Here is a 24,189-nt window from a genome sequence, read left to right as displayed (position 1 = left end):
ATTATAATACAGGAAGACATTATTCACTTCTGTGACCTCTCATTGCAACATTTTAGGTACCGTTATTCCTCAAGTATAAATTGACTATTCTAGCACAGGGCTTACACTAGAAATACAAGTGATCATTTAATGATTCCCCCACTGGGAAACAAACCCACAGATGCATAGGACAGAGCTCTTGAGTGTCCCATTTACGTACATGTGTGCCACCGCTACATTCGTTGTTTATTGGACTAACGCCACTAGCAGAGCGTTGTACTCAATGATATCCAGCAGTCCTATAGACAATGGATATCACAAACTTAGAAAAAGTCCAGCAATGCAAAGATAATCCCATATAACTTTAAAGTGTAACCGTTGTTCATTTTTTTTCCCATAAATCAATAGTATACTTGAAAATAAGAAACTTTTTAAGATATCTTATCAGATAAATCCGCTTCTTTCTCCTCCAGGACTGATCATTCGTTTTTAAAATTCTTAATTCATGTGTAAAATCTGTATTCAGTGAATAAAGGTTTTCCCATTATTGAGAGGAGATGACAGTTGGTGTTTATAAAGTTCTATGGAGAACTGTAGCTCCTGCCTCTTCCTCTCTCCATAGAATCTTATAACCACTAACTGTCTTCTTCTATCTCAATAGTGGGAAAATCAGTCTTCCCTGAAAACAAACTTACTCATTAACTGAAAACGAATGATCAATGCAGAAGGAGAAAGAAGCCGATTTCTCTGATAAAATATATTACACAGTTGCTTATTTTCACGTGCACTATTGATTTATGAAATGAACAATACATAACCCCATGAACTGGCCTACATATTTCTGCAGGGTATGCCTTATTCATGGCCAATAGCCACAGACAATGAATGGAGCAGTGGTGTGCATGCAGGGACATTACTCCATCCAATGGGGCACTGCAGAACCTCAATCTCACGAGCAGGAATGTCCATCCCATTGATGAGACACCCAGCAAATTATCACTTCTCATGTGCATCTGTTGTCCACCCCTCTTTGAAAGAATGATAATCCTAGAAAACATGAGCGGTCATGTCGCTTAAAATATTTGAGAAAGCCCCTGATACAAATAGTCTTCCTTCAATTTGACAGAGAACATGGGTCAAACCATGAAACCATTCTTGACTTTTGGACTAACTAAATGGATTGAGACTCATCCCTGTCTTTTCAAGGTTTTGTAAAATGAGTGTGTAGCACCCTGAGGATTCGGCTGCTACAGGGGTATTGCACCTCAACCCAGAGGTGTGATATTCCACTCCCGGGTAAGGATGGAGTGTGGAACTGAGCTAGTAGGCTGCATGCACTACACACATCCCATTTCCGGGGAACAGACCGATGGTACTCCCACTAGAGAAATGTGCAGGTACGACAGTGTCTGTTCCTGGCTGGAGTGGGAGGGGGGTGGAACATCCCAGTAGTGTAGGGGCAGATAGGGGGAGCAGCCTGGGTAAAGCTAGGAGCTCATTGGGTGCTGGTCACCTGGGCTCACACATAGAGGGAGTATATAAGGTGGGCACCATCTTAGATCAGGGTCAGTCTGTGAGACGTCAGTCAGTCAGCCACAGTCAGTCAGTCAGACAGTCTGTCTGAGAGCCTGAGAAGCAGAGCAGAGGAGAAGAGAGAGAGACCCAGAGGCGCAGAGGGGACCCCAAGAGCCCATAAGAGAGCTAATAGGGTGAAGGGTCGGCAACAGGGTACCGGATCCCAAGCTGGCAGAGGCTACAGCACACCTTAGCCAGGAACCGGAGGTCGTGGGCAGGATCTGCCACGATCACCCACTAAATCCACCCGGAAGGCAGACCAAGAATAGGGTCAGGGAGCCCAGAGGAGGCTTGACCAACAAGAGGCCCGAGGGAGCCGGACTTAGGTGGATCCCTGGTGGGAACGGCCAGAAGAAGGGAGAGACAGAAAGGAGCTCAGGACCACACTCCGGAGTTGCCTGGGAGTTGACCGAGTCCAGGACCTGGTGGACGCAGCACGGCTTGGGTGGTCACTGCTGTACACAGTGACCCGAGCAACACCAGTAAGTAAAACCCTGGAACTGCATTTTATGTCTCTGAGTCTCCTTGCTGCACCTTCACAACCACCATCCTCCACGGCTGACCCCCTGAGGCTATACCCCTCCCGTTGGGGGTTATACTACCTAAGCTGCACACACATCACCAGCCTCAGTGGACCCTGCTGCAGCGGCGGCCTTTTGACCGCAAATCAACGGGTGGCGTAGTCGACACAAAGAACTCTAATAACATCTGTAGGACTGCCACACACTGAGTTTGACACCCTGGGCACGGACCGGGTCACAGCCACTCGGAGACTACAACCCCCATCTGATCCGGCTCCGGGTATCCCTAACAGCACTGGCCCAGGGGGCGCGTCAAGTGGTATTCACTTTTTATAGGTATGTTTGTTGGCAAGCATTCTTCTTGCCATCAAACTCTGACGGAAACCTTGTAAGATCCATCTGTTCAACAATGGATCCATCATAGTTGTCATAGCTCCGATATGTTCCATGGAAGGTTCTTACATGTTCCAGCAATGGAGGAGATTGAAGGATATGAATAAGGACATCAAGACAGGTATCACCATCAAGGGATATTCCAGAGGGATTAAAGCTGATCATACATATGTGGAACGTCAAACAGTAGTTCGCTCTACAAACTTGTCTTGCTATACAACTCGGTCAACTTCATCTGACAGTTTAGTTCCAATCTCTGCTTCCTTATTTGTGGAAACTCTTGCGAAAAGAAAATACAATCCCGTCACCGTTCTAGATTCTGGAAGATTAGATGTTTTATCAAATGCCAGTGAACCAGTTTTCTATTATTGAACATCAAGACTTGTTTATATGGATTATTCGGAGGCATGAAAAACATATTGTTCAGGCAGCGAGGTTTGATGTTTCCGTCCTTTGATGTAGGTCTAAAATAAGACCAAACAGTCTTGTATGTGTATAATGCTAGAGAGGTGAGTGAAAAAATAATGCAATGTACAAGATCTATCCATTTATCTCAAACTATAAATACAAGGGTGCTTGAAGGTTTGTGAACCCTGCTGAATTTTTCCATATTTCTGCATACATTTGACCTAAGACTACATCAGATTTTCACATAAGTCTTAAAAGTAGATAATGAGAACCACAAACAAATGAGTTAAAAAATATGTTTGTGAGTCGCAAAATTATGTGAACCTTTAGGGTTAGCAAATGATTTGAAGGTTTTCAATAAATGGGATGACAATCAGGTATGAGTGGGCGACCTGTTTTATTTGAAAAACAGAGATCTATTAAAGTCTGATCTTCACAAAATATGTTTGTGGAATTGTATTATTGCATGAACAAACAAGATTTATAAGGACAAAAGAAGAAGGGTTGTTGTTGGAATATGTTTAGTGCAACAACTCCATTCCTGTGTATGTAAATGTTCTATTGCTAGGTTTGTATATTGTCTATAAAGTTTAAAAAAAAAAACTCCCAGAGGCTCACACACAGAAAAGACAATGTGACTGTGTTCAGTTTCCTGCATCTGCGCATGAGAGGAGAAGCAGCCTGCTGATGCTGCACAGAGACACTTAAGATTTGTATATTCCTGATTCCACAAAGCCTATCATATCTGTACCTGTTTATAGCTAATTAAAGCTTTGTTCTGTTGTCAACACGCTTTGAGAATATCCTGAATGATCCTCTGCCAACAGAGTGACACAGAACTCCAGCATGACACAGAACCCCAGGAGTGACACAGAACCCCAGCGTGACACGGGGCCCAGAGTGACACAGAACTCCAGCGTGACACAGAACCCCAGGAGTTACACAGAAGAGTAATACAGCAACAGAAGTCAAAAGCAAAAGCAGCACAGAGCAACAGAGAAGATGTCCACAAGCAGGGATCACTGCAAGTTCTCAGTGCAAAGTCTCATCAATCAGAATTATCAATCTTGGAAATTTAAGGTGAGAATGATGCTCATAAGAGAAAGTACGTGGAAATATACGCAGGAACAAGTGCCTCATCCATTACCAGATGATTGGCTAATGAAAGATCAGAAAGCACAAAGCACTATCTCCCTCAGTGTAGATGATGATCAGATTGTGCATATATGCAAATGTGCAACTGCAAAAGAGATGTAGGATGAATTACAGAAAGTGCATAAAAGATCAAATCTCAGCAATAAGCTTTATCTCATGAGAAAACTGTGTCAGTCTAAACTAAGTGATGGGCAGAATATGCAGGACTATATAACAAACACCATAGAGATTGTGGAGCGTCTCAGGAGCATTGGAGAAGAAATTGAAGACTTTTATGTTGCTGCACTACTATTAAGTGGTCTTCCAGAAAGTTATGACACACTTGTTACTGCACTAGATGCACAGCCAGATGATGAGCTCACACTAGAATATGTCAAAGGCAATCTTGTAGATGAATTCAAGCAAAAAACACACAATCTAAGCAGCAGTAATGAATCTAGAGCAGAAACAGCATTAAAGACACAGGGCTTTCCTAAAAATAAGAGCAATCTAAGGGAAAATCGTGAATGTTTTGTCTGTAGAAAGCCCGGCCACCTTAAAGCAGACTGCAGAATTTGGAAAGCAAGAATGAGTCAGCTTAAAAAGCAGAGCAGTGATCAAAAGGTGAAAACAACTGTAGAGGAAAAGTCTGTATGTGTTGAAACTGCATTTAATACCAGTACAGGCTCATCTGCAAAGCATAAGTGGTGTATAGACTCTGGTGCCAGCAGCCATATGACGAATAACAAGTATTTCTTCACTGACCTTGATGAAAGCAAGTCAGAAAAGGTCATCTTAGCTAATGGTAAATATATGACTTCAGAAGGAGTAGGAGATGGCTACCACCACTGTCCAGTTTCCTCAGCACAAAGCAGAAAGATCCCAGTAAAGGATGTTCTCTATGTTCCCAGTCTTGAAAGCAATCTTCTGTCAGTAAAGAAACTTACGCAAAATGGGAATGTAGTTACTTTTAAAGACAACAGCTGCATTATATCAAAGAAGGGTCACACTCTTGCAAAAGGAAAAATCCAAAATGTACTTCATCAGCTAAAATACAAAGAAAGAGTGTACAGTGCTAGACAAGATCTGCATAAGAACTGTATCCATATATGGCACAGACGTCTTGGGCACAGAGACGCAGAAGCAATAAAGAAGCTAGGTCAACTTGCAAATGGTGTGGAAATCAAGCAATGTAGTCAAATGATGAAGTGCACTAGCTGTCTTAAAGGTAAAATGTCCAGAAAATCCTTTCCTAAAGTAAGAACCACTAGATCTGCACAGCCACTGGATTTGATACACACAGATGTTTGTGGTCCAATGCATGAGAACTCAGTTTCGCTCAAATTCCATGAAGTTACACCAGTCATTCAAGCCAAGAAACAAGAACAAGAATCTCAATCACCAAACCCAGACACTGAAAAAGAAAACACTGAAGTCTGGATAAGCTCTGAAGCCAGCAAGAAATAAACAGAAGAACCAAGTCAACCTCCAGTCAGGAGATCAGAAAGACCAAACAAAGGTATCCCAGCTCGACGCCTTTCTCATATGGTCAGAACAAAGCCATTGCCAAGAGCCAAGTTTGAGGACTTCAGAACCGCAAAGGGACTAACAGGATAAGTAGTTGTTGAGTGGGGGTGTTGGAATATGTTTAGTGCAGCAACTCCATTCCTGTGTATGTAAATGTTCTATTGCTAGGTTTGTGTATTGTCTATAAAGTTAAAAAAAAAAGAAAAAACTCCCAGAGGCTCACACACAGAAAGGACCATGTGACTGTGTTCAGTTTCCTGTGTCTGTGCATGAGAGGAGAAGCAGCCTGCTGATGCTGCAAAGATATGTATATTCCTGATTCCACAAAGCCTATCATATCTGTACCTGTTTATAGCTAATTAAAGCTTTGTTCTGTTGTCAACACACTTTGAGAATATCCTGAATGATCCTCTGCCAACAGTTGTTGATGCTCATCAGGCTGGAAAAGGTTCCTAAGAGTTTGGACTCCACCAATCGAAAATGAGATGGTTTGTGCACAAGTGGAGGAAATTCAAGACCATTATGTATTACCCTCCCCATGAGTGGTTAATGAGGAAAGATCACTCCAAGAGGAAGGTGTCTAATAGACCATGAGTTCACAAAGGAACCCAAGATTATCTCTAAGCAACTAAAGGTCGGCAATTATTCTATTTAAATGCCGCTATCGGTGATTGACAGTGGCATTTAAATAGTTAGACATCAGCGATCGCAGGCTAGTGATGATTACTGCTCTTATATATTGGAGCCGGCATCTGCCCTGTATGGAGAGGGCCGTGACATACATGTACAGCGGGGTGCGCAAAGCAGATAAAAGTATTCATGGTGACATTTTCTCTCTCTCTCTACTTTTTCTGTTCCTGCAGGACCCCTTTAATCATGGTAAGACCTCACAGACTGAAAAAATTGCCTAAGATATTACCAAATGTTATCATTCAGGTTTCTCACCCTCGCCCAACGTTATCTTATATATCTGATATTTATGTGTCTGATCTAACAGATATTCTTATATCCAGTCCGTATATAACACAAATAATATTTATATACATTGATGGTAAGAAAACATCCAGTTTTATAGAATTAATGTCAAATTTTACCTGGAATTTTAGATCTTATTAAAGAGTCTCAGGAGACAGTCGCCCCCCTCAAATGCTCACGCCTACAGGAATCTTAATGTAGCTCCCCCCGGGGGATGACTGTGCTGCAGCATGAACATCAAACAATTTTCTATTTTAGGGACTGTTTATCGGGATAAGTAAAAGCAACAAATATATGGATTTGGGTTGCTCAGATACATAGTAACACTTACGGATAGGTCCAACTGGATAACGGACACTTTGCCTTCAAGTAGAAGGAGCTACTTTTATCTTACATTTTGATTAGGTTCCAAAGGCTAACAACACCCGGTGAATTATTAATTGGGGCAATCTAAGGATCTCATCAGTGCATGAATGATGCAGGACAGGACAGTCCATGTCCTATTACACACCGGGCGCAAAGGCAAGCTGCAAGCGTAACCTTAAACCAGAGGGGATTAATTACAGATGTGCAAAGAAAAGGATGTCAGATCAGTCTGCGAAACGCGTTGAATTCTGAGAAAGTGCTAAATATTATCAGGATGCTCTCTTTTCACTAACACTTTTAAACTGTTACAAAACAGTCGCCAGGAAAGCGTAGGTTAATTATACAAAACAGCCTGAAATATGATATGAAAGCCGCAAAAAAAAAATAGTTATAGCATGTAAACTAGAGCATTTCCACTTCACTAAGGGACTATATTTAGAAAGGCAATCAAAAAATATTGTTATTTTAATTAGGCATAGGCGTGCAATAAAGAACCTTTGTGCAACCATCAAAAAAGCGTTTTGAAGCCGGTTTGATTGGCAACCTCTCATAATAAATAGCAAATATACGTAACGCATTAATTGCACTGGAAACTAATGCACAAAATGTAACAGTGGTGCTCGATTGTCACTGCTCCATGATGGGCTCTGGCATAGAAAACTCATTAATAAATAGTTACCATTTTTAATAATTTTTAAGAGAGTCCTTATTCAGGATCTACATCATATTGAACAGCTACGAAAAGAGTATCTACCTTTGGAGGATCTGTAGAAGCTGTGTATTATACAGGCAGCTTGTTGATTTTATTATTCTAATAGGCACAGTGTAATACCTCATTTGCCCTGTGGTGGCACTGCAGGGGAATTGAACACTTGCTGTCAGGTTCTACAGCCGATCATTAAGGATCACAGTTTAGTTTATTTTTAAAGGGAATCTGTCAGCTGGTGTTTATTATGTAATCTGACAGCAACATGATGTAGGGACAGAGACCCTGATTCCAATGTTGTATCACTTAGTTTACTGGGTGCAGCAGTTGTGATACAATCACAGATTTCTCTGCTGCAGATCTAGCAGATCTCTGAATGATGAGCCCTGATAACCCCGGCCACACCACTGATTGTCAGATTTCTGTGTACACTGTATATTGACAGAAAGCAGCCAATCAGTGGTTGGGGCGGGGTTGGACCAGGAGGCACGAGACACCTAGTCCTGTAGTGATAATCTCCTGCTAATAAAACACTGATTTTATTAAAACAAAACATACAGTCTAGCAAGTGACATCTCTGGAATCAGGGTCTCTGACCTTACATCGTGCTGTTCTCAGATTGCATAGCAAAAACCTGCTGACAGATTTCCTTTAGGAGGCCATTTTAGACAAAAAAATAAAAATTTAAGCTGGTCTAAAGTTTACTAGATCACATGATACAAGCCATTAATTCTCCTGCAATACTAATTAAAGGGGTTGTCCGGTCCAAATCGATAAGTCTGCAGTCACTCTGTGTGATTGCAGAATTATGAATCCCCCCAGTGCTGGGACTATGCTCTGCTTGGATTCGCCGGTTTCTGAATGGGGACCAGAGGGTATGTATGAGTTATACATACTCTCGGCCAGTGGATGTGTGTGACATGCAGAAGTAGTGCTGTTGCTTCCAAAGCATCCAGCAACTGTTACAAATAACACAAGCACAGGAGACAGGAAGTGTTGTGTTTCAGAAGCATCCAGCAACTAGAGGGGTTAACACAGGCACAGGAGACAGGGAGTGTTTAGCAGAGCCCCAGGGGGATTTTAGGGAAGTTATCTACTGTCTGGCTGGAGCCGAAGAGAAAGGTGGTGTGTTATTTGTATCTCACAGAAGGCAAGGGAAAAGAATTCAGGTCAGGAGGGAAGCAAAACACAGGTCAGATAGACTCCCTGAGCTAATAGTGCGGAGTATTATCAGGCAAAAAGATAAGGACTGGAAGGAATCATGTCATAGGGATCATCTCCCTCATCAAACCCTCCCCCCTCCATCTTGATGCAGGATAAAGAATGCTGTGTACTATTGTGTCCTTGTGAAGGAAAAGCCTGTGGTTGTGTATGCATAGAAGTGTGCTGCTAAGAGATCTAATCTATGATGAATTATGCTACTGAAGAGACTGACGTTACTGTGCCTGCTTTAATAGACTGTACTGTAATGAAGATTGTTGCTGTAATATCCCTGAATTGCATTGGCTGTGCTTCAGATTAAATTCCACTGTTAAACTGTTGAAAAAGATTCTTGTCAGATGTGTCTGGTCAACAACTGAATCTATCGTGTGTCTGAGAGAAGCTGCAGGCTGCAGCCTATGGTCGCCCTGAGTAACGGGTCCCCCAGGAGTCCAACGAATTCATGAAACCCGTCTCGCCCTATCTGAATCTAGCGGCGTGCGTGTAACACGTGGCTTCGCTTCCATATACTTGTATGGAACGAGGCCGGGCCCTCTAGTCAGCCACGCTCACCGGACGGCTGCGACACTAGACTGGGCACGGCCTCGTTCAATACAAGTGTATGAAGAGCGAGGCTGCGCCCACTAGAAGAGCCCTGGCTGAGAGTATGTATAAATCATACATACCCTCCGTTCCCCGCTTAGAAACTGGTGAATCCCCACAGCGAGCGCGCGCTCGGGTGATTCATAAGTCTGCAGTCACACAGAGTGACTGAGGACTTATCGATTTGGACCGGACAACCCCTTTAAGCCACTCGACTTTAAAAAAATAGTGAACCTAATGAATTTTAGCAGAAATTGAAGTCAGAACATAATCTTTGAGTCATTAATGCCATGGTCAAATGGTCGCAAAAAATTGAGCAAAAAGAATCAGAGGATCTGGATATGTTGGAAGTCCCTGCCTTCGGACCAGACCATTGCAAACTTCTTTTTGCCAGACAATCTCGGGCGCCTCTTCTGATTAGTAAAAACTGTTTGGGGGACAAATGCGCACACTCTTAGAGCAGTATCACCTGGTAAGGATAGTGAAAGGTGGGAGTATGTGCTCCCCTGGTGTTGTGTGAAGGCACAACACATGTAGACACGTGTACCTGCTGCTGTGATTTACCGCGGCGCTGCCTTCATTATTGCACATGGTACACATATGATGTTGCACTTGGTCTACCAATAAGAAGAACGATCAAGGATGCCGGCAGGTAGAAGGCGATGGTTTACAGGGCCTTGGTCCGACAGCCAAAGACTACCAATGTGGCCACCGGATCTGGATCCTTTGAACTCTACAAATTTCAACACTAATTAGTATCATACTGGTGATTAAATATAAGGCCGCGGCCCCACTACCAGTATTTGGTCAGTATTTTTTCTCAGGAGTGGGAGCCAAAACCAGGAGTGGGTGATAAATGCAGAATTGGTGGCTTTAAAAAATACTGAGCAAATACTGATAGTGGGGCCGTGGCCTGACGCTCCAGTTCTGAATGCAGGACTAAACTCTTGGAGATTTGATTTTAGTCTAACACCTCAATATCGTTTGAATTTTATAAAAAAAAAAAATATTCAAAATTTGAAATAATTTTTTATTTGTTGGAAAGAATTTTAAAATAGAAAAGACTCAGTAAAAGAAAGAAATTGTGCAGCTGTAAGTGCAAAGGATCCTCTGTATTTGGAGGCCGCTGACCTACTTGAGTGCTTCAGTTTTCTCTAATTAATATGTAATTAAGTGGTGAACTTTGAAAAGAGTTTCATTAAGTTCCTGGCCTGTCAATGGCCTCTAAAAACAAAATATAGAGATGTCTCTAAAACAATAGGTGAATTAAGGGGAAGAATAAAAAATAACCAGCTCCAAATACAGAAGTTTTGCCCAGTAAATAATGCAAATCGTTTCGCAGAACCCTGCAGTAATCTGTGGCTATTTGATGGGAGCCCTGCGAAACGCCTCCTCCCTCCCGGCATCTCAGCTGCTCTTTTGATTAGCCGGCCTGGTGTGACTTCATTCTTGTGACGTGATGCATGTGTGACGTCACACCAGGCTGGCTAATCACAAAAAGAACTACAGATGCCAGGAGGGAGGAGGCGTTTCGCCGGGCTCCAGTTCGACAACCATACATTATCGATGTGACCGATGGCCGGGTCCTGCAAATCGATTTGCACCATCTCTACCCATGAAGACAAACTATGGTGGCGATTCATCACTGTTGTGTTTCCCCTTTTCTGGAGCAATTTGCTCCTTTTTAGTGACTTTAGTACTTGCGCCTTATTCTCTATATGTTTTGTGCCACGCCACAAGTTGTCTTTTTTTTAAGTCTTTTTTTATTATTTTTCCTCAACAACTTTGTACATCCAGATGTTTTAGACAGATTCATGAAAGGTAACAAGAGGTTCTCCACAACTGATCAAACATTTGCCAAACAGCTATGAAGTTTTGCAATCTTCCTTCTATGCAGCTTATTTCTTCATGAAGAACATGAACACCTTAATACATACTGTATGAAACAAAGGGAATCTGTCAGCAGGTTTTTGCTACCCCATCTGAGAGCAGCATGATGTATAGGCAGAGACCCTGATTCAAGCAATGTATTAATTACTGGACTGTTTGCTGTGGTTTTGATAACTATTTGCTGCAGATCTACCAGTGCTCTGACTGCTGACCTCTATATAACTCCGCCCACACCACTGATTGGCTGCTTTCTGTGTATACTGTGCATAGGCAGAAAGCAGCCAATCAGTGGTATGGGCGGGGTGGAACTACATGGGAGCAGGTTTAACTAATCTTCTAGTAATAATCTCTTGCTGATGAAACAGTGATTTTATCAAAACTACAGCATGCAGCCCAGTGAGTGGCATTTTCATAGAACAGGGTCTTTGCCCCTACGTTATGGGACTCTCAGATTAGGTGGCAAAAAATATCCACTTAAATTCTGGCTTGCAGATATCATTAGAAAAAGAAGAGCCTTATTAAAGAGGTTGTCCATCCTTGGTGTACAAGTCTGCTGTCACTCTATGTGACTGCAGATTTGTGAATCCTCATATTGCTTGTACTGTGCGCTGTCATGATTCTCTGGTGCTGGTTCCGGGAGCGGCCGGTCATGTGACCGCAATTATGCGATTTGCATACTTCCGGACACATTCCAACTAGACATGTCTGGACTCGCTCAATACACTTGTACTGAGTGAAGCTGCGCACGTCTAGTCGGCATGTGACCACATGTATGCAAATAACATAGTTGTAGTCACGCGCACCTCACTGGAGAATCCTCACAGTGCGCACTGTGAGGATTCATATATCTGACTGTAGACTAGACTAGTACCTCAAGACTGGACAACCCCCTTTAATGACGGTAACCTTGTTAGTACACTGCTCAAAAAAATAAAGGGAACACTCAAATAACACATCCTAGATCTGAATGAAAGAAATATTCTCATTGAATACTTTGTTCTGTACAAAGTTGAATGTGCTGACAACTAAATCACACAAAAATCATCAATGGAAATCAAATTTATTAACCAATGGAGGCCTGGATTTGGAGTCACCCCCAAAATTAAAGTGGAAAACACACTACAGGCTGATCCAACTTTGATGTAATGTCCTTAAAACAAGTCAAAATGAGGCTCAGTATTGTGTTGGCCTCCACGAGCCTGTATGACCTCCCTACAACGCCTGGGCATGCTCCTGATGAGGTTGCGGATGGTCTCCTGTGGGATCTCCTCCCAGACCTGTACTAAAGCATCCGCCAACTCCTGGACAGTCTGTGGTGCAACGTGACGTTGGTGGATGGAGCGAGGCATGATGTCCCAGATGTGCTCAATCGGATTCAGGTCTGGGGAACGGGCGGGCCAGTCCATAGCTTCAATGCCTTCATCTTGTAGGAACTGATGACACACTCCAGCCACATGAGGTCTGGCATTGTCCTGCATTAGGAGGAACCAGGGCCAACCGCACCAGCATATGGTCTCACAAGGGGTCTGAGGATCTCATCTCGGTACCTAATGGCAATCAGGCTACCTCTGGCGAGCACATAGAGGGCTGTGCGGCCCTCCAAAGAAATGCCACCCCACACCATTACTGACCCACTGCCAAACCGGTCATGCTGAAGGATGTTGCAGGCAGCAGATCGCTCTCCACAGCGTCTCCAGACTCTGTCACGTCTGTCACATGTGTTCAGTGTGAACCTGCTTTCATCTGTGAAGAGCACAGGGCGCCAGTGGCGACTTTGCCAATCCTGGTGTTCTGTGGCAAATGCCAAGCGTCTTGCACGGTGTTGGGCTGTGAGCACAACCCCCATCTGTGGACGTTGGGCCCTCATACCACCCTCATGGAGTCGGTTTCTAACAGTTTATGCAGACGCATGCACATTTGTGGGCTGCTGGAGGTCATTTTGCAGGGCTCTGGCAGTACTCCTCCTGTTCCTCCTTGCACAAAGGCAGAGGTAGCGGTCCTGCTGCTGGATTGTTGCCCTCCTACGGCCCCCTCCACGTCTCCTGGTGTACTGGCCTGTCTCCTGGTAGCGCCTCCAGCCTCTGGACACTATGCTGACAGACACAGCAAACCTTCTTGCCACAGCTCGCATTGATGTGCCATCCAGGATGAGCTGCACTACCTGAGCAACTTCTGTGGGTTGTAGAGTCCGTCTCATGCTACCACGAGTGTGAAAGCACAACCAACATTCAAAAGTGACCAAAACATCAGCCAGAAAGCATTGGTACTGAGATGTGGTGTGTGGTCCCCACCTGCAGAACCACTCCTTTATTGAGGGTGTCTTGATAATTGCCAATAATTTCCATCTATTGTCTATTCCATTTGCACAACAGCATGTGAAATTGATTGTCAATCAGTGTTGCTTCCTAAGTGGACAGTTTGATTTCACAGAAGTTTGATTCACTTGGAGTTATATTCTGGTGTTTAAGTGTTCCCTTTAATTTTTGAGCAGTGTATTATTCACTATATGTGATCCTTTGCCTTACCACAACCAAAACAAAAAAAATAACAATGAAGTAGTGAGAAGAAATAAAGAATCTCTTACTTCTGCTAATCTGGAATGTTTGTGGACCACTTCTGCTTTGTTCATAGGAGTCAACTGCTGCAAAACACTGCGGCTGTTCGTCAGTGCGCGAGTTAAGCGGGCAAATTTTGTCCATCCTTTGGAGAAAAAAATGAAAATGTCAATCGTGAATTTTGCAGATCTTCAAACATTTAGTAAAAAAATCAACTATACAGTAAATAACCTGGTTTCAGATTTTTTGGGAACGTGTTTTGTTGATTTATTTTTATCTCATTATTAGCTAAAATTATAAATTATTGGAAAGACTTCAGGGCATCTTTTGGATTTTTAAGATGTTCTATGAAAGGAGTTGCTGCTAGAAAGTTTTTGGCACTTTTTAGGAACAAGTCCTATTAAACTTCAAACTTTCCAAAATTGTGTAGGACTGGACTGGTGCAACTCTAACATTTAGAGATTTTTTTTTTTGTACCTAGAAGTGGAGAGAGTAGGATTGTTTTTGGCAATACAACTTACATAAAAATGGAGGACATTGGTGATGATGGGACGGAAGAAATTACCTTTGTGAACTATTAGTCAACAAAGTCAGTCTTATAAGATACATTTTTATTTGCTGCCGCAGATACATTTATTTCTCCTCTGCTCGTGTTCTAATATAACATGAGTTCCTCTAACTTGTATTTGACATTGCAGATAAAAGACCAACGTTCAAGACCACCCGATAATAGAGGATGGTCTTGAACATGAGAGCACCCTGTACTATCTCCATTTTATTAAATGAGTAAAGTAATATGGTTTTTGAACTAGATGGTCTTGGTGCATGTATATTTTATTCTTCAACTTTCATCCATGGATTGTTGCAAAAAAAAATAGTAATTTTACTTTCTCAATTATCTTCTAAAAAATAATCCACTCATTTATTAAATGTATGAGGTCGTCCAAACTTTCCTAAGTGCTTCTGAACTTTTTCGGTACAGATTTTTTTCCTTCCTTATTTTCTTACTTGTATGCAAATTGCCTCTTCAGAGAGGAAGAGGAATTGAACTCTATAGCGCCACCTGTTGGAAGCTGTTATTTATTACTTGTAGGCATTTAACCCATACAAGTTGAACATGCGGCTGCCTTGGTGCCCATGGAGAGAGGGGACCTAGGTTTGGTTTGTTCTATCCCCCTTTCTACTGGGTGATGACAACCTGAGCTGACATCTCCAAAGGTCACACTCAGACAGCCATATAAATCAGACCAAGATTGGAACGCAATGCAAGGACTGGCTGGCGGCTCTACCTACCGAGAGTGACAGCTTCATGTATTTCTATGCATCTGTCACGCTCGGCCACTCTAAACATGGCACGCTGATCTTGGTACTATTCATACGACCTTAGAGTAACTAAAATTGTTGCAATGATTCTGTCATTCCAAAATGATTGTTCAAACCAAGCACAGGTCCTCGGTGCACCCGTGGCATGTACATTCCCATCTATATGTTTTCCATTTGTCTCTGCCCTTCTCTGGCTGCTACAAAGCCAGAGCCATCAATCAAGCCAAAGGAGGCTTGTGATGGATGCAAAACCAAAATGTGGGGAGTTGCATTCAACTGTTTGACCACATCAAGGGTGCAACAAGCACCTTTTGGAGTAACCAAGGTTTTAACTATTATAGATACTGTAATTACAGTTAAATTTGGCCCCTGGAGACTATTGCACCCAAAAGGTCCTTTATCCCATAAGAGAAGACCTATGAAAGTTGGGTCCCGGTTGAAGACTTTGCTTTCGGGCCCACAAGTCTCCAGTTACGACACTGGGAGTAACCCATTTGCAGCTGATTTCTGACCAAAAGAGGAGCTATTGAAGCTGCTCAATTCTTATCTCTCCTGATAAGTAAGGAAGGCCTCTATATGCATCAGATTGTTGGCCGATCCCATTCAGATGACTATAATCTAATGTGTCCACAAGGAAGTGGGGAATTGACCCAAAGAGTCATGGGTTGGGTGTCAAGGGAGAAACAACACCAAACTCTTTGAAAAACCTGGCAATGAAGTCCCATATCTTTTCTGTGTCCCACTGCTTGAAAGTAAACCAGATTCTGTCAATCCTTTCACTGGCTCCCAATTGCCCAGAGACTCCAGTTCAAAACTCTAACCATGGCGTACAAAGCCATCCACAACCTGTCTCCTCCATATATCTGTGACCTAGTCTCCTGGTACTTACCTGCACGCAACCTCCGATCCTCACAAGATCTCCTTCTCTACTCCCCTCTTATCTCCTCTTCCCACAAGCACATACAAGATTTCCGCCGTGCACCCCCCCAACTCTGGAGCTCTCTGCCCCAACATATCAGACTTTCGTCTACCATGGAAACCTTCAAAAGGAACCTGAAGACCCACCTCTTCCGACAAGCCTACAACCTGCAGTAACCACCGCTCCACCATACTGCTGCACGACCAGCTGTCTCCTCACCTACTGTATCCTCACCCATCCCCTGTAAATTGTGAGCCTTCGTGGGCAGGGTCCTCGCTCCTCCTGTACCAGTCGCCGTCACATTTTGGTCAAGATTATTGTAATTGTTTTTGCTACGTATACCCTCTTTTAAACATGTAAAGCGCCATGGAATAAATGGCGCTATAATGATAAATAATAATAATTCTCACAATGTAAGATAAATGGGGCGTGTACTGTAGACCATAATGATTCTACACTTGCAGGCTATTTTCAGCCTAAAAGCTCCACCTGATTTGGAGGTGGTAGTGGTTCCCTAGCCTCTTGGGCGCCTCTGCGGCTGCACAGGTTGCACCAATGATATGTCCGCCCCTGTGCTTGTTCCTCTCTTCTTACAATGAGGAACCAGGAAGATCCAGCTGAACAAATCTTCTAAAATCCATATTTTATTGGGTCATACAAAAAATATTTAAAAGTCCACCTTGGAGAAGAACAGCAAACTCGTTTCGAACTAAGAGTTCTTAATCATTGCATAGCAAGAAGCCAGTTGCAAGCAGTTTATTTTTTAAAGCCAATATCTACCCATATCACCATTCTGAATAAACCTTTGCAGAAACTAAAGCTACTGCAAGAAGTTAGACATTCATTTGCAATATCCACTTTTGAAGCAACGAGCCACTGCAAGACGTAGGGCATCTCTCTCTTAGCGAAAGGTAACCCAAGAAAAAAAATGTGTTCAATGCTGTGAATTGTAGGTGTCTTCCACTTAAAAGCTACTACATAGTAGTCATAATTTTGCCCAATGAAAAAAAATTCTGGACTTCCACATAGGGAAGGATTGATGAGGGAGGGAATAGGGAATGAGGCTTGAGATCACTAGAAAAAAATCTGCGGGACGGTTCTACAATTTTGAGCATTATCCTAAATGACTATGATCTGATAATTGACTAATTTAAAAAATGTTGAAAAAAATCCTACCGTAGACATAGTAGGGGAAGAAATTGCCTCAAATGACCCTTGTTCCGAAATACTTCATAGGATTTATAACTAACATCTGCTTGGGATTCCAGCTTACACGGGGCTTAATTCTGCAAAGGTTACATTTTTGTTTGTAATTTTAGGTCAAAGAAGAGAAACTCTAGAAATAGGTTTCAGCTACTCCATTTACGCAAAACACATTAAACAGCTATGAGTCGATCCGTATAAAAAAAAACGAGAGGTAATTTCTGATGTTTATTGGCTCAATAATTTCTCTGCTACTTCAGAAATGTAGATATCTTGCCAGTAAAGCAGCTTGTCTTGTTAATGATCTTCCATAGGAAAATAAATAAAATCTGGAATATCTTAGATTAATTGACACCAGAGGAGCAAAATATTAGAAAATATTGGCGCAGCCTCAAGAGCAGTATCCCCATTTGCTTGATGTGAATTTAATGGTAAGGTAATAGAAGTATTTAAAGCAGAGGCCAACCACAAACCTTGACTTCCCAGGAACCTCCTGAGAACAACAGCATTAGGCAGAAGTGTTAGGCAGGTGAAGAAAAATATGATGTAAAGTAAGAAGCTTTCAAAAATAGAAGTGTTTAGAGTTTATTTTTAACAATTTAACAAAATGCAAAATGAATGAACAAAAGAAAGAAATCCTAACTCAAATCCATATTTGGTGCAACCGCCCTTTGCCTTCAGGAGCACATCAGATCTTCTAGATATAATTGTTACTTGTACACAGTTTTTGAAGGAACTCAGTAGGGAAATTGTTCCAAACATCTTGGAGAACTAACCACAGATCTTCTGTGGATGTCACTTGTGCAAATTCTTCTGTCTCTTTGTGTAATCCCAGACAGACTGGATGATGTTGAGATCAGGGCTCTGTGGGGGCCGGATCTTCACTTCAAGGACTTCTTATTCTTCTTTACACTGAAGTTAATTCTTAATGACATTGTATATATATATTTTTGGGGAGGTCATTGTCACGCTGAAGAATAAATTTGGAGCCAATCAGATGCCTCCCTGATGGTATTGCATGAATTTCTCAGCTTTAAAAACAGTAGACGCAGTGGTCGGCCAAAAGTACAATCAGCTCAGAACTGGCAGCAACCAGTAGGACCCAGCTACACCCATCTACTTTTTGGAGAAGTCTGGCCAGAAGTGGTCTTCATGGAAGACTTGAGGCCAAAAACCCATACCCTCCATATGGAATCAAAGCCAAGTGACTCAACTATGCACAAAAACATAAGAACTTGGGTGCGGAAAAATAGCAGCAAGTGCTCTGAACTGAGTCAAAATGTGAAATATTTGACTGTAATAGAAGGCAGTCTGTTCTCCGAAGGGCTGTACAGTGGCCCAATAATGAGAGTCTGCATGCAAAAGTGAAGCACGGTGGAGGTTCATGCAAGTTTGGGACAGCATTTCAGCAAATGGAGATGAGGATTTGGTCATAATTAATGGTGTTCTCAATGCTGAAAAATACAGGTAGATACTTATCCATCACACAATACCATCAGGGAGGCGTCTGATTGGATCCAAATTTATTTTAAAGCAGGAAAACAACTCCAAACATCCAGCCAATGTCATTTACTATCATTAGAGATAAAGAAGAACAAGGAGTCCTGGAAGTGATGATATGGCCCCCACAGAGCCCTGATCTCAACATCATCCAGTCTGCCTGGGATTTCATGAAGCGACAGAATGATCTTCACAAGTGACATCCACAGAGGATCTGTGGTTAGTTCTCCAAGATGTTTGGAACAACTTCTCTGCTGAGTTCCTTCAAAAACTGTGTACATGATCCTTTCAATTTAAAAATGAAAGATAAGAAACAAAATCTGAGAGTTTGTAAACTAAATGTACATAATTTTATGGTATAATTAGAGATGTTAAAGATTAATAAAAAGTATTGTTAAAAATCTGTGTACAAGTGTACCGAGAAGAAGTGATGAAGTCACCAAATATTGATTTTATTTTGATTTTTCTCTTTTTCACTCGCTTCGCATTTTGTTATCTAATAAAAATAAACTACTAACACTTCTTTTTATGAAAGCATACTTACTTTGAGGCATTTTTTTCTACACCTGCTTAAAACTTTGCACAGTACTGTGCATGCATCCTGGCTGCAGCCCAATACCCTGCGGCGCTTGGTATTACCATCGGAGGATCACAGAAGATCATGGAGGCTCCCAGCAGTGAGATGGTCCATAATTACATGGTCTTGTACCAGTAATTGTCCTAACCAGTCCTCTTTAACAACAGTTTCAAAATGACATAATAAATATCTGTTCTACATGGCAGACCCAGCACCATAACTGAGGGCTAACGTTAATATTTGCTGTGAGCCTTCTTTACTATAATCCACTACATGTCTATTCTAGTATATATTTGTCCTCATGAAGTATATTTTTCTTTAAGTTTTTGCATAATTGTTCCTTTGTTATTCCTCCTGGAAACTGGGTGCTACCAATTGAAGGGGATGTGCCCGCAGACTCTGACACTGTCCAGTGCTGACAATGCCATGCATTGTACGGACATTATACCAGGAAAATGTCCAGGATGGAGGACATTGTATCAGGAAAGGGAGACTATACTAGGAAAGGGCCCAGGATGGGGGACATTATTACTGGAAGTAGCCCACGATGGGGGGACATTATACCCGGATGGATGGAGGACATTATTACTGCAAGGGGCCCGAGATGGGGGGCATTATTACAGGACGGTGCCAGAATGGAGGATATTAATACCAGGAAGGGCCAGGATGGGGCACAATGTGGAGGACATTATTACAGGAAAGCTCCAGAATTGGGAACCTTATTACACTATGGGGGATATTGTTAGATAAGAGAGTAAACTTGTAGGTCTTCACAGGATCTGGAATGCTATAAAGGCCCATACATCTGACGAGCATGCAGATGGGGTTCAGGTCCGAATTTTGCATCGGGGCCCATCGGACTCTACTTGCGCCACTGAACACACAGTACATATCAGCAATATTCAACTCATTTTCTTAGTTATATTATTATTTGCAATTTTAGTGCATTCAATTCTGGGCTCCGTTTTACATCTTTTTTAAAAAAAAATCAATTTTTTCCACTTTAAAACCTCTGACCAATATAGGATATATTTGTCTTTTATATAAATGGTAGCGGACCTTGCTGAAACTGACAAACGTGCGCACAGAAATGTGAAGGAGAACAGTAAATACGCTGAAGTGTTAACAGATCGGCCGGCACATGGCGGAGATGGTGCGGAGGATGGATGGGAAATGGAAGCTGATAATCAAAAGGGAAATGAGCCTTATATCGAAATTGTGTAATAAAAATCAGCCAAGACTGATGGGCTGGTTTCACACACTGCATTTTTGTCCTGTTTTTGCGAGTTTTTAAGAATAACTTTCAATGTTTTTTTTTTTTTTTTTTTTTTTTTTATCATTTGGCCAGATGATACTTTAAAGTCCATGCCGCAATATAAAAAAGTAAGGTTTTTTTTTTTTTTTTTATCTCCCGGTATGCTTTAGGTTTGGTATTTTTCGCATAGGCTTTTTTTTTATAGTACTTGAAAAACTAAAAAAATAACTTAAATGGGCTGTTAAGTGAAAACAAATTATACTTCATGCTTTGAGATAGTGATAACTTACTAATCGGTGGGGATCGGATGTCTGGTAACCGCGCCAATTGGCAGAAGAGGGAATTTTTACCCCCAACAGGACACTTTTATGCCCATTGCAGGTTGGATGTCCAAACGCCACTCCATTCATTCACTATAGAGCTGCCCTAAAAAGCCAAGCACAGCGCTCCGCAGCCTTATAAGGAATGAATGGAGCGGCGCTCCATCCCAGAAGCTCCCTGTTCTGCCGATCAGAGTGTGTCCCCAGCGGAAGAAATCCCCACCGATCAACAAGTTACTACCAATCCTGTGGACAGATGGTCACTTCTTTTCTCTGGACAAACCCTCTTAAGTTGTTAAAATTATAAAAAAGCCAGTAACAAATTATTTACAAAAAAATGCTGTAAAGGATTAGAACTGAGCCACAGTATCAGGCACAAACCATGGGTCAGGGGTGGTTCTGTTTCTTAAAGAAAGCAGCCATGTTTTCTAATACTGGACAAACCCTTTAAAGTTACTCAAAAAAATGTTTTAATTGAATCTGCTAATTCTGGTATAGGGAGTCCAGTGGGTGGTCCTACCTAGTGATTGGCAGCTATGTCTGAGTGCACACATGCATCTATTGGTCATGGCGTGAGACCGCCCGCCAGAGCCGAGATAAGAATTTCACATCTATTTCCATATTCCTTCCTGTAGTAGTTAATTCATGAAAAATGGGACACTTGAACAAGGTAAGATCATGAAATGGTATAGATGGATGGTAACTTTTGATTATACTATGTATTTGCCAGTACATACATCTGCAAAAATATATATTTTTTTTTTTCGGGGTAAAGCACATAAAACATTGTAGCAAAATGCAACAAAATCAGGGCTTATGTTAAATTTAAAAATATAAATACAATTTTCAATTTTTCATATCATAATCTTAATAAAATGGAAATCTTACAATTTTCACAATGGACACTAAGCCTCATTCTTCCTGTTTTATATAGATGTCTTTTCAGCAGTCTCACTACCAGCACAGACAGGTTTACAATAACTGATAACTCCTGTCAATAACATAACACAGGATCCACCATACACAATAGGTGATGTCACAGCTCACCTCCTCCTCCTGTACAATGACTGATAACACCTCTATATACAGTAGATAACACAGGATCTGACTCGCCCCCTGGGCCGAGGGGCACCCGGAACCGGGCTTCTCTGGGGGGTTGTAGTATCCGTGGTGTTGACCCGGTCCCGTGGCTCAGGGTGGTCAGGCCGATGGCGGTATTTTGTGGGGGTTTTAGGTTAATTGTCCGACTACGCCACCTGTGGATTGCGGTCAGCGCGGACCGCCGCTGCAAGGCAGACCGCTGGGGCCAATGGTGTGTGCAGCTGAGGTAGTGTGACTCCCCACGGGAAGAGTGGAGCCCCAGGGCAGTGTAGTAGATGATGGGAGTGATGGTGCGAGCGTCCCAGCACTAGTAGTGCTGGCGCGACGATGAAGCACAGAGACGTGGGATTGCAGTTCAAAGGCTTTACTCACAGTTCTTTATATTCCAAATCACTTCGGTACCGGTAGTGACTGCCCAAGCCGTGCTGCGTCCACCAGGAAAGGGGCTCGGTCAACTTCCAGACAATTCCAGAGTGTGTCACAGGACTCCCTTCGATTCCTTTCTCTGGCCGTGCCCCACCAGTGACACTACTTTTGTCCAGCTGCCTCGGGCCTTCTCTTGGGATGTTGGATGTCCACTTCCCTGACCCTATGTGGTGTGCCTTTCTAGTAGGTGTAGTGAGGGGTCGCACCAAGATGTGATCACGACCGCCGGTCCTTGGCTGAGGATTAGTCGCCTCCACCAACTTGGGATCCGGTACCCTGTTCTGCCAACCCGTCACCCGCAATCTCCTGGGCTTTTGAGGTTCCTTCTGCCTTCGTGTCTCTGGGCCTCTCTTAGTGTTCCGTTCCTTTCTTCCTTTCCTTTCTGTTCCTTTCTGTATCTGTCCTCTCTGCTGGTTCTGGCCTCCACTCCAGGCCTGCCTCGTGGAGCTGCGCCCAGACTGAGCCACAGCTCCCTGTCAGCCCTCTCTGGCTGAGCTCCTCTCCTCTTCTCCTCCTCTGACTGTCTGAACTTCTAAGATCGTGCCCACCTTTTATACCTCCCTCTCTGTGTATGAGCCCAGGTGACTTGCAACCAATGGGCTCCTACCTATGCCCAGAGACCGTCCCCTCCTGCTCCTACATCACTGGGTTTTCCTCCCCCCTCCCCACTGCAGTCAGGGACAGATGCTGTTGTGCCTGCACTTCTGTCTAGTGGGAGCACCATTGAGCTGTCCCTCGGAAATGGGGTGTGTGTGATGCATGCAGCTTACTGAGTCTTGGTCCACACTCCATCCTTACCCGGGAGTGGAATATCACACCTCTGGTCTGAGGTGCAATACCCCTGTAGCGGCCGAACCCTCGGGGCGCTACAGATCCACCATTCACAATAGGGGATGTCACAGCTCATCTCCTCCTCCTGTACAATGAATGATAACACCTCTACATACAGTAGATAACAGAGGATCCACCATTCACAATAGGGGATATCACAGCTCACCTCCTCCTGCTCCTGTACAATGACTGATAACGCCTCTATATACATAACACAGGATCCACCATTCACAATAGGGGATAGAATCATAGAATCATAGAATGGTAGAGTTGGAAGAGACCTCCTGGGTCATCTGGTCCAACCCCCTGCTCAAAGTGGGGTATCACAGGGCTCTGTCCTGGGATCAGTATTGTTCAACATCTTTATCAATGATTTAGATGAAGGAATTGAGGGTAAACTGATTAAATTTGCTGATGACACAAAGCTAGGAGGGATAGCTAATACTAGAGAAGAGAGAGAGTGGATTCAAAAAGACCTAAATAAACTGGAGCAGTGGGCAGCAACTAACAGAATGGTTTTTAACAGGGAAAAATGCAAAGTACTACATCTGGGCAATAAAAATTAAAAAAGCATATACAGAATGAGAGGAATAGAGCTAAGCAACAGTACGTGTGAAAAAGACTTAGGTATACTAATAGATCATAGACTGAACATGAGTCAGCAGTGTGATGCAGCAGCAAAAAAGGCAAATACAATTCTGGGATGTATTAACAGAAGCATACAGTCTAGATCACGTGAAGTCATTATCGCACTTTACTCTTCCTTGGTCAGACCTCAACTGGAATACTGCGTCCAGTTTTGGGCACCACATTTAAAAAAAGACATCGACAAACTGGAGCAAGTTCAGAGAAGAGCGACCAGAATGGTGACCGGTCTGCAAACCATGTCCTATGAGGAACGG

General features: G+C 42.8%; 1 protein-coding gene across 5 annotated transcripts in view; it reads right to left on the bottom strand.

Annotated features, from left to right (window-relative positions):
- Positions 1 to 24,189, bottom strand: part of KCNH5 (potassium voltage-gated channel subfamily H member 5) — a 469,113-nt gene that overhangs the window by 327,245 nt on the left and 117,679 nt on the right. For all 5 annotated transcript variants that reach the window (XM_073638703.1, XM_073638702.1, XM_073638704.1 and 2 more), the window contains one exon: positions 13,862 to 13,977. In XM_073638703.1, the coding sequence (XP_073494804.1) occupies positions 13,862 to 13,977 (116 nt within the window). The remainder of the gene's footprint in view (positions 1 to 13,861; positions 13,978 to 24,189) is intronic.

Source organism: Phyllobates terribilis, unplaced genomic scaffold (genome assembly GCF_046119375.1).
Source record: "Phyllobates terribilis strain yellow unplaced genomic scaffold, ASM4611937v1 Scaffold_7__3_contigs__length_470593459, whole genome shotgun sequence".
NCBI lineage: Eukaryota > Metazoa > Chordata > Amphibia > Anura > Dendrobatidae > Phyllobates > Phyllobates terribilis.
This window is presented reverse-complemented; position numbering and strand designations above follow the sequence as displayed.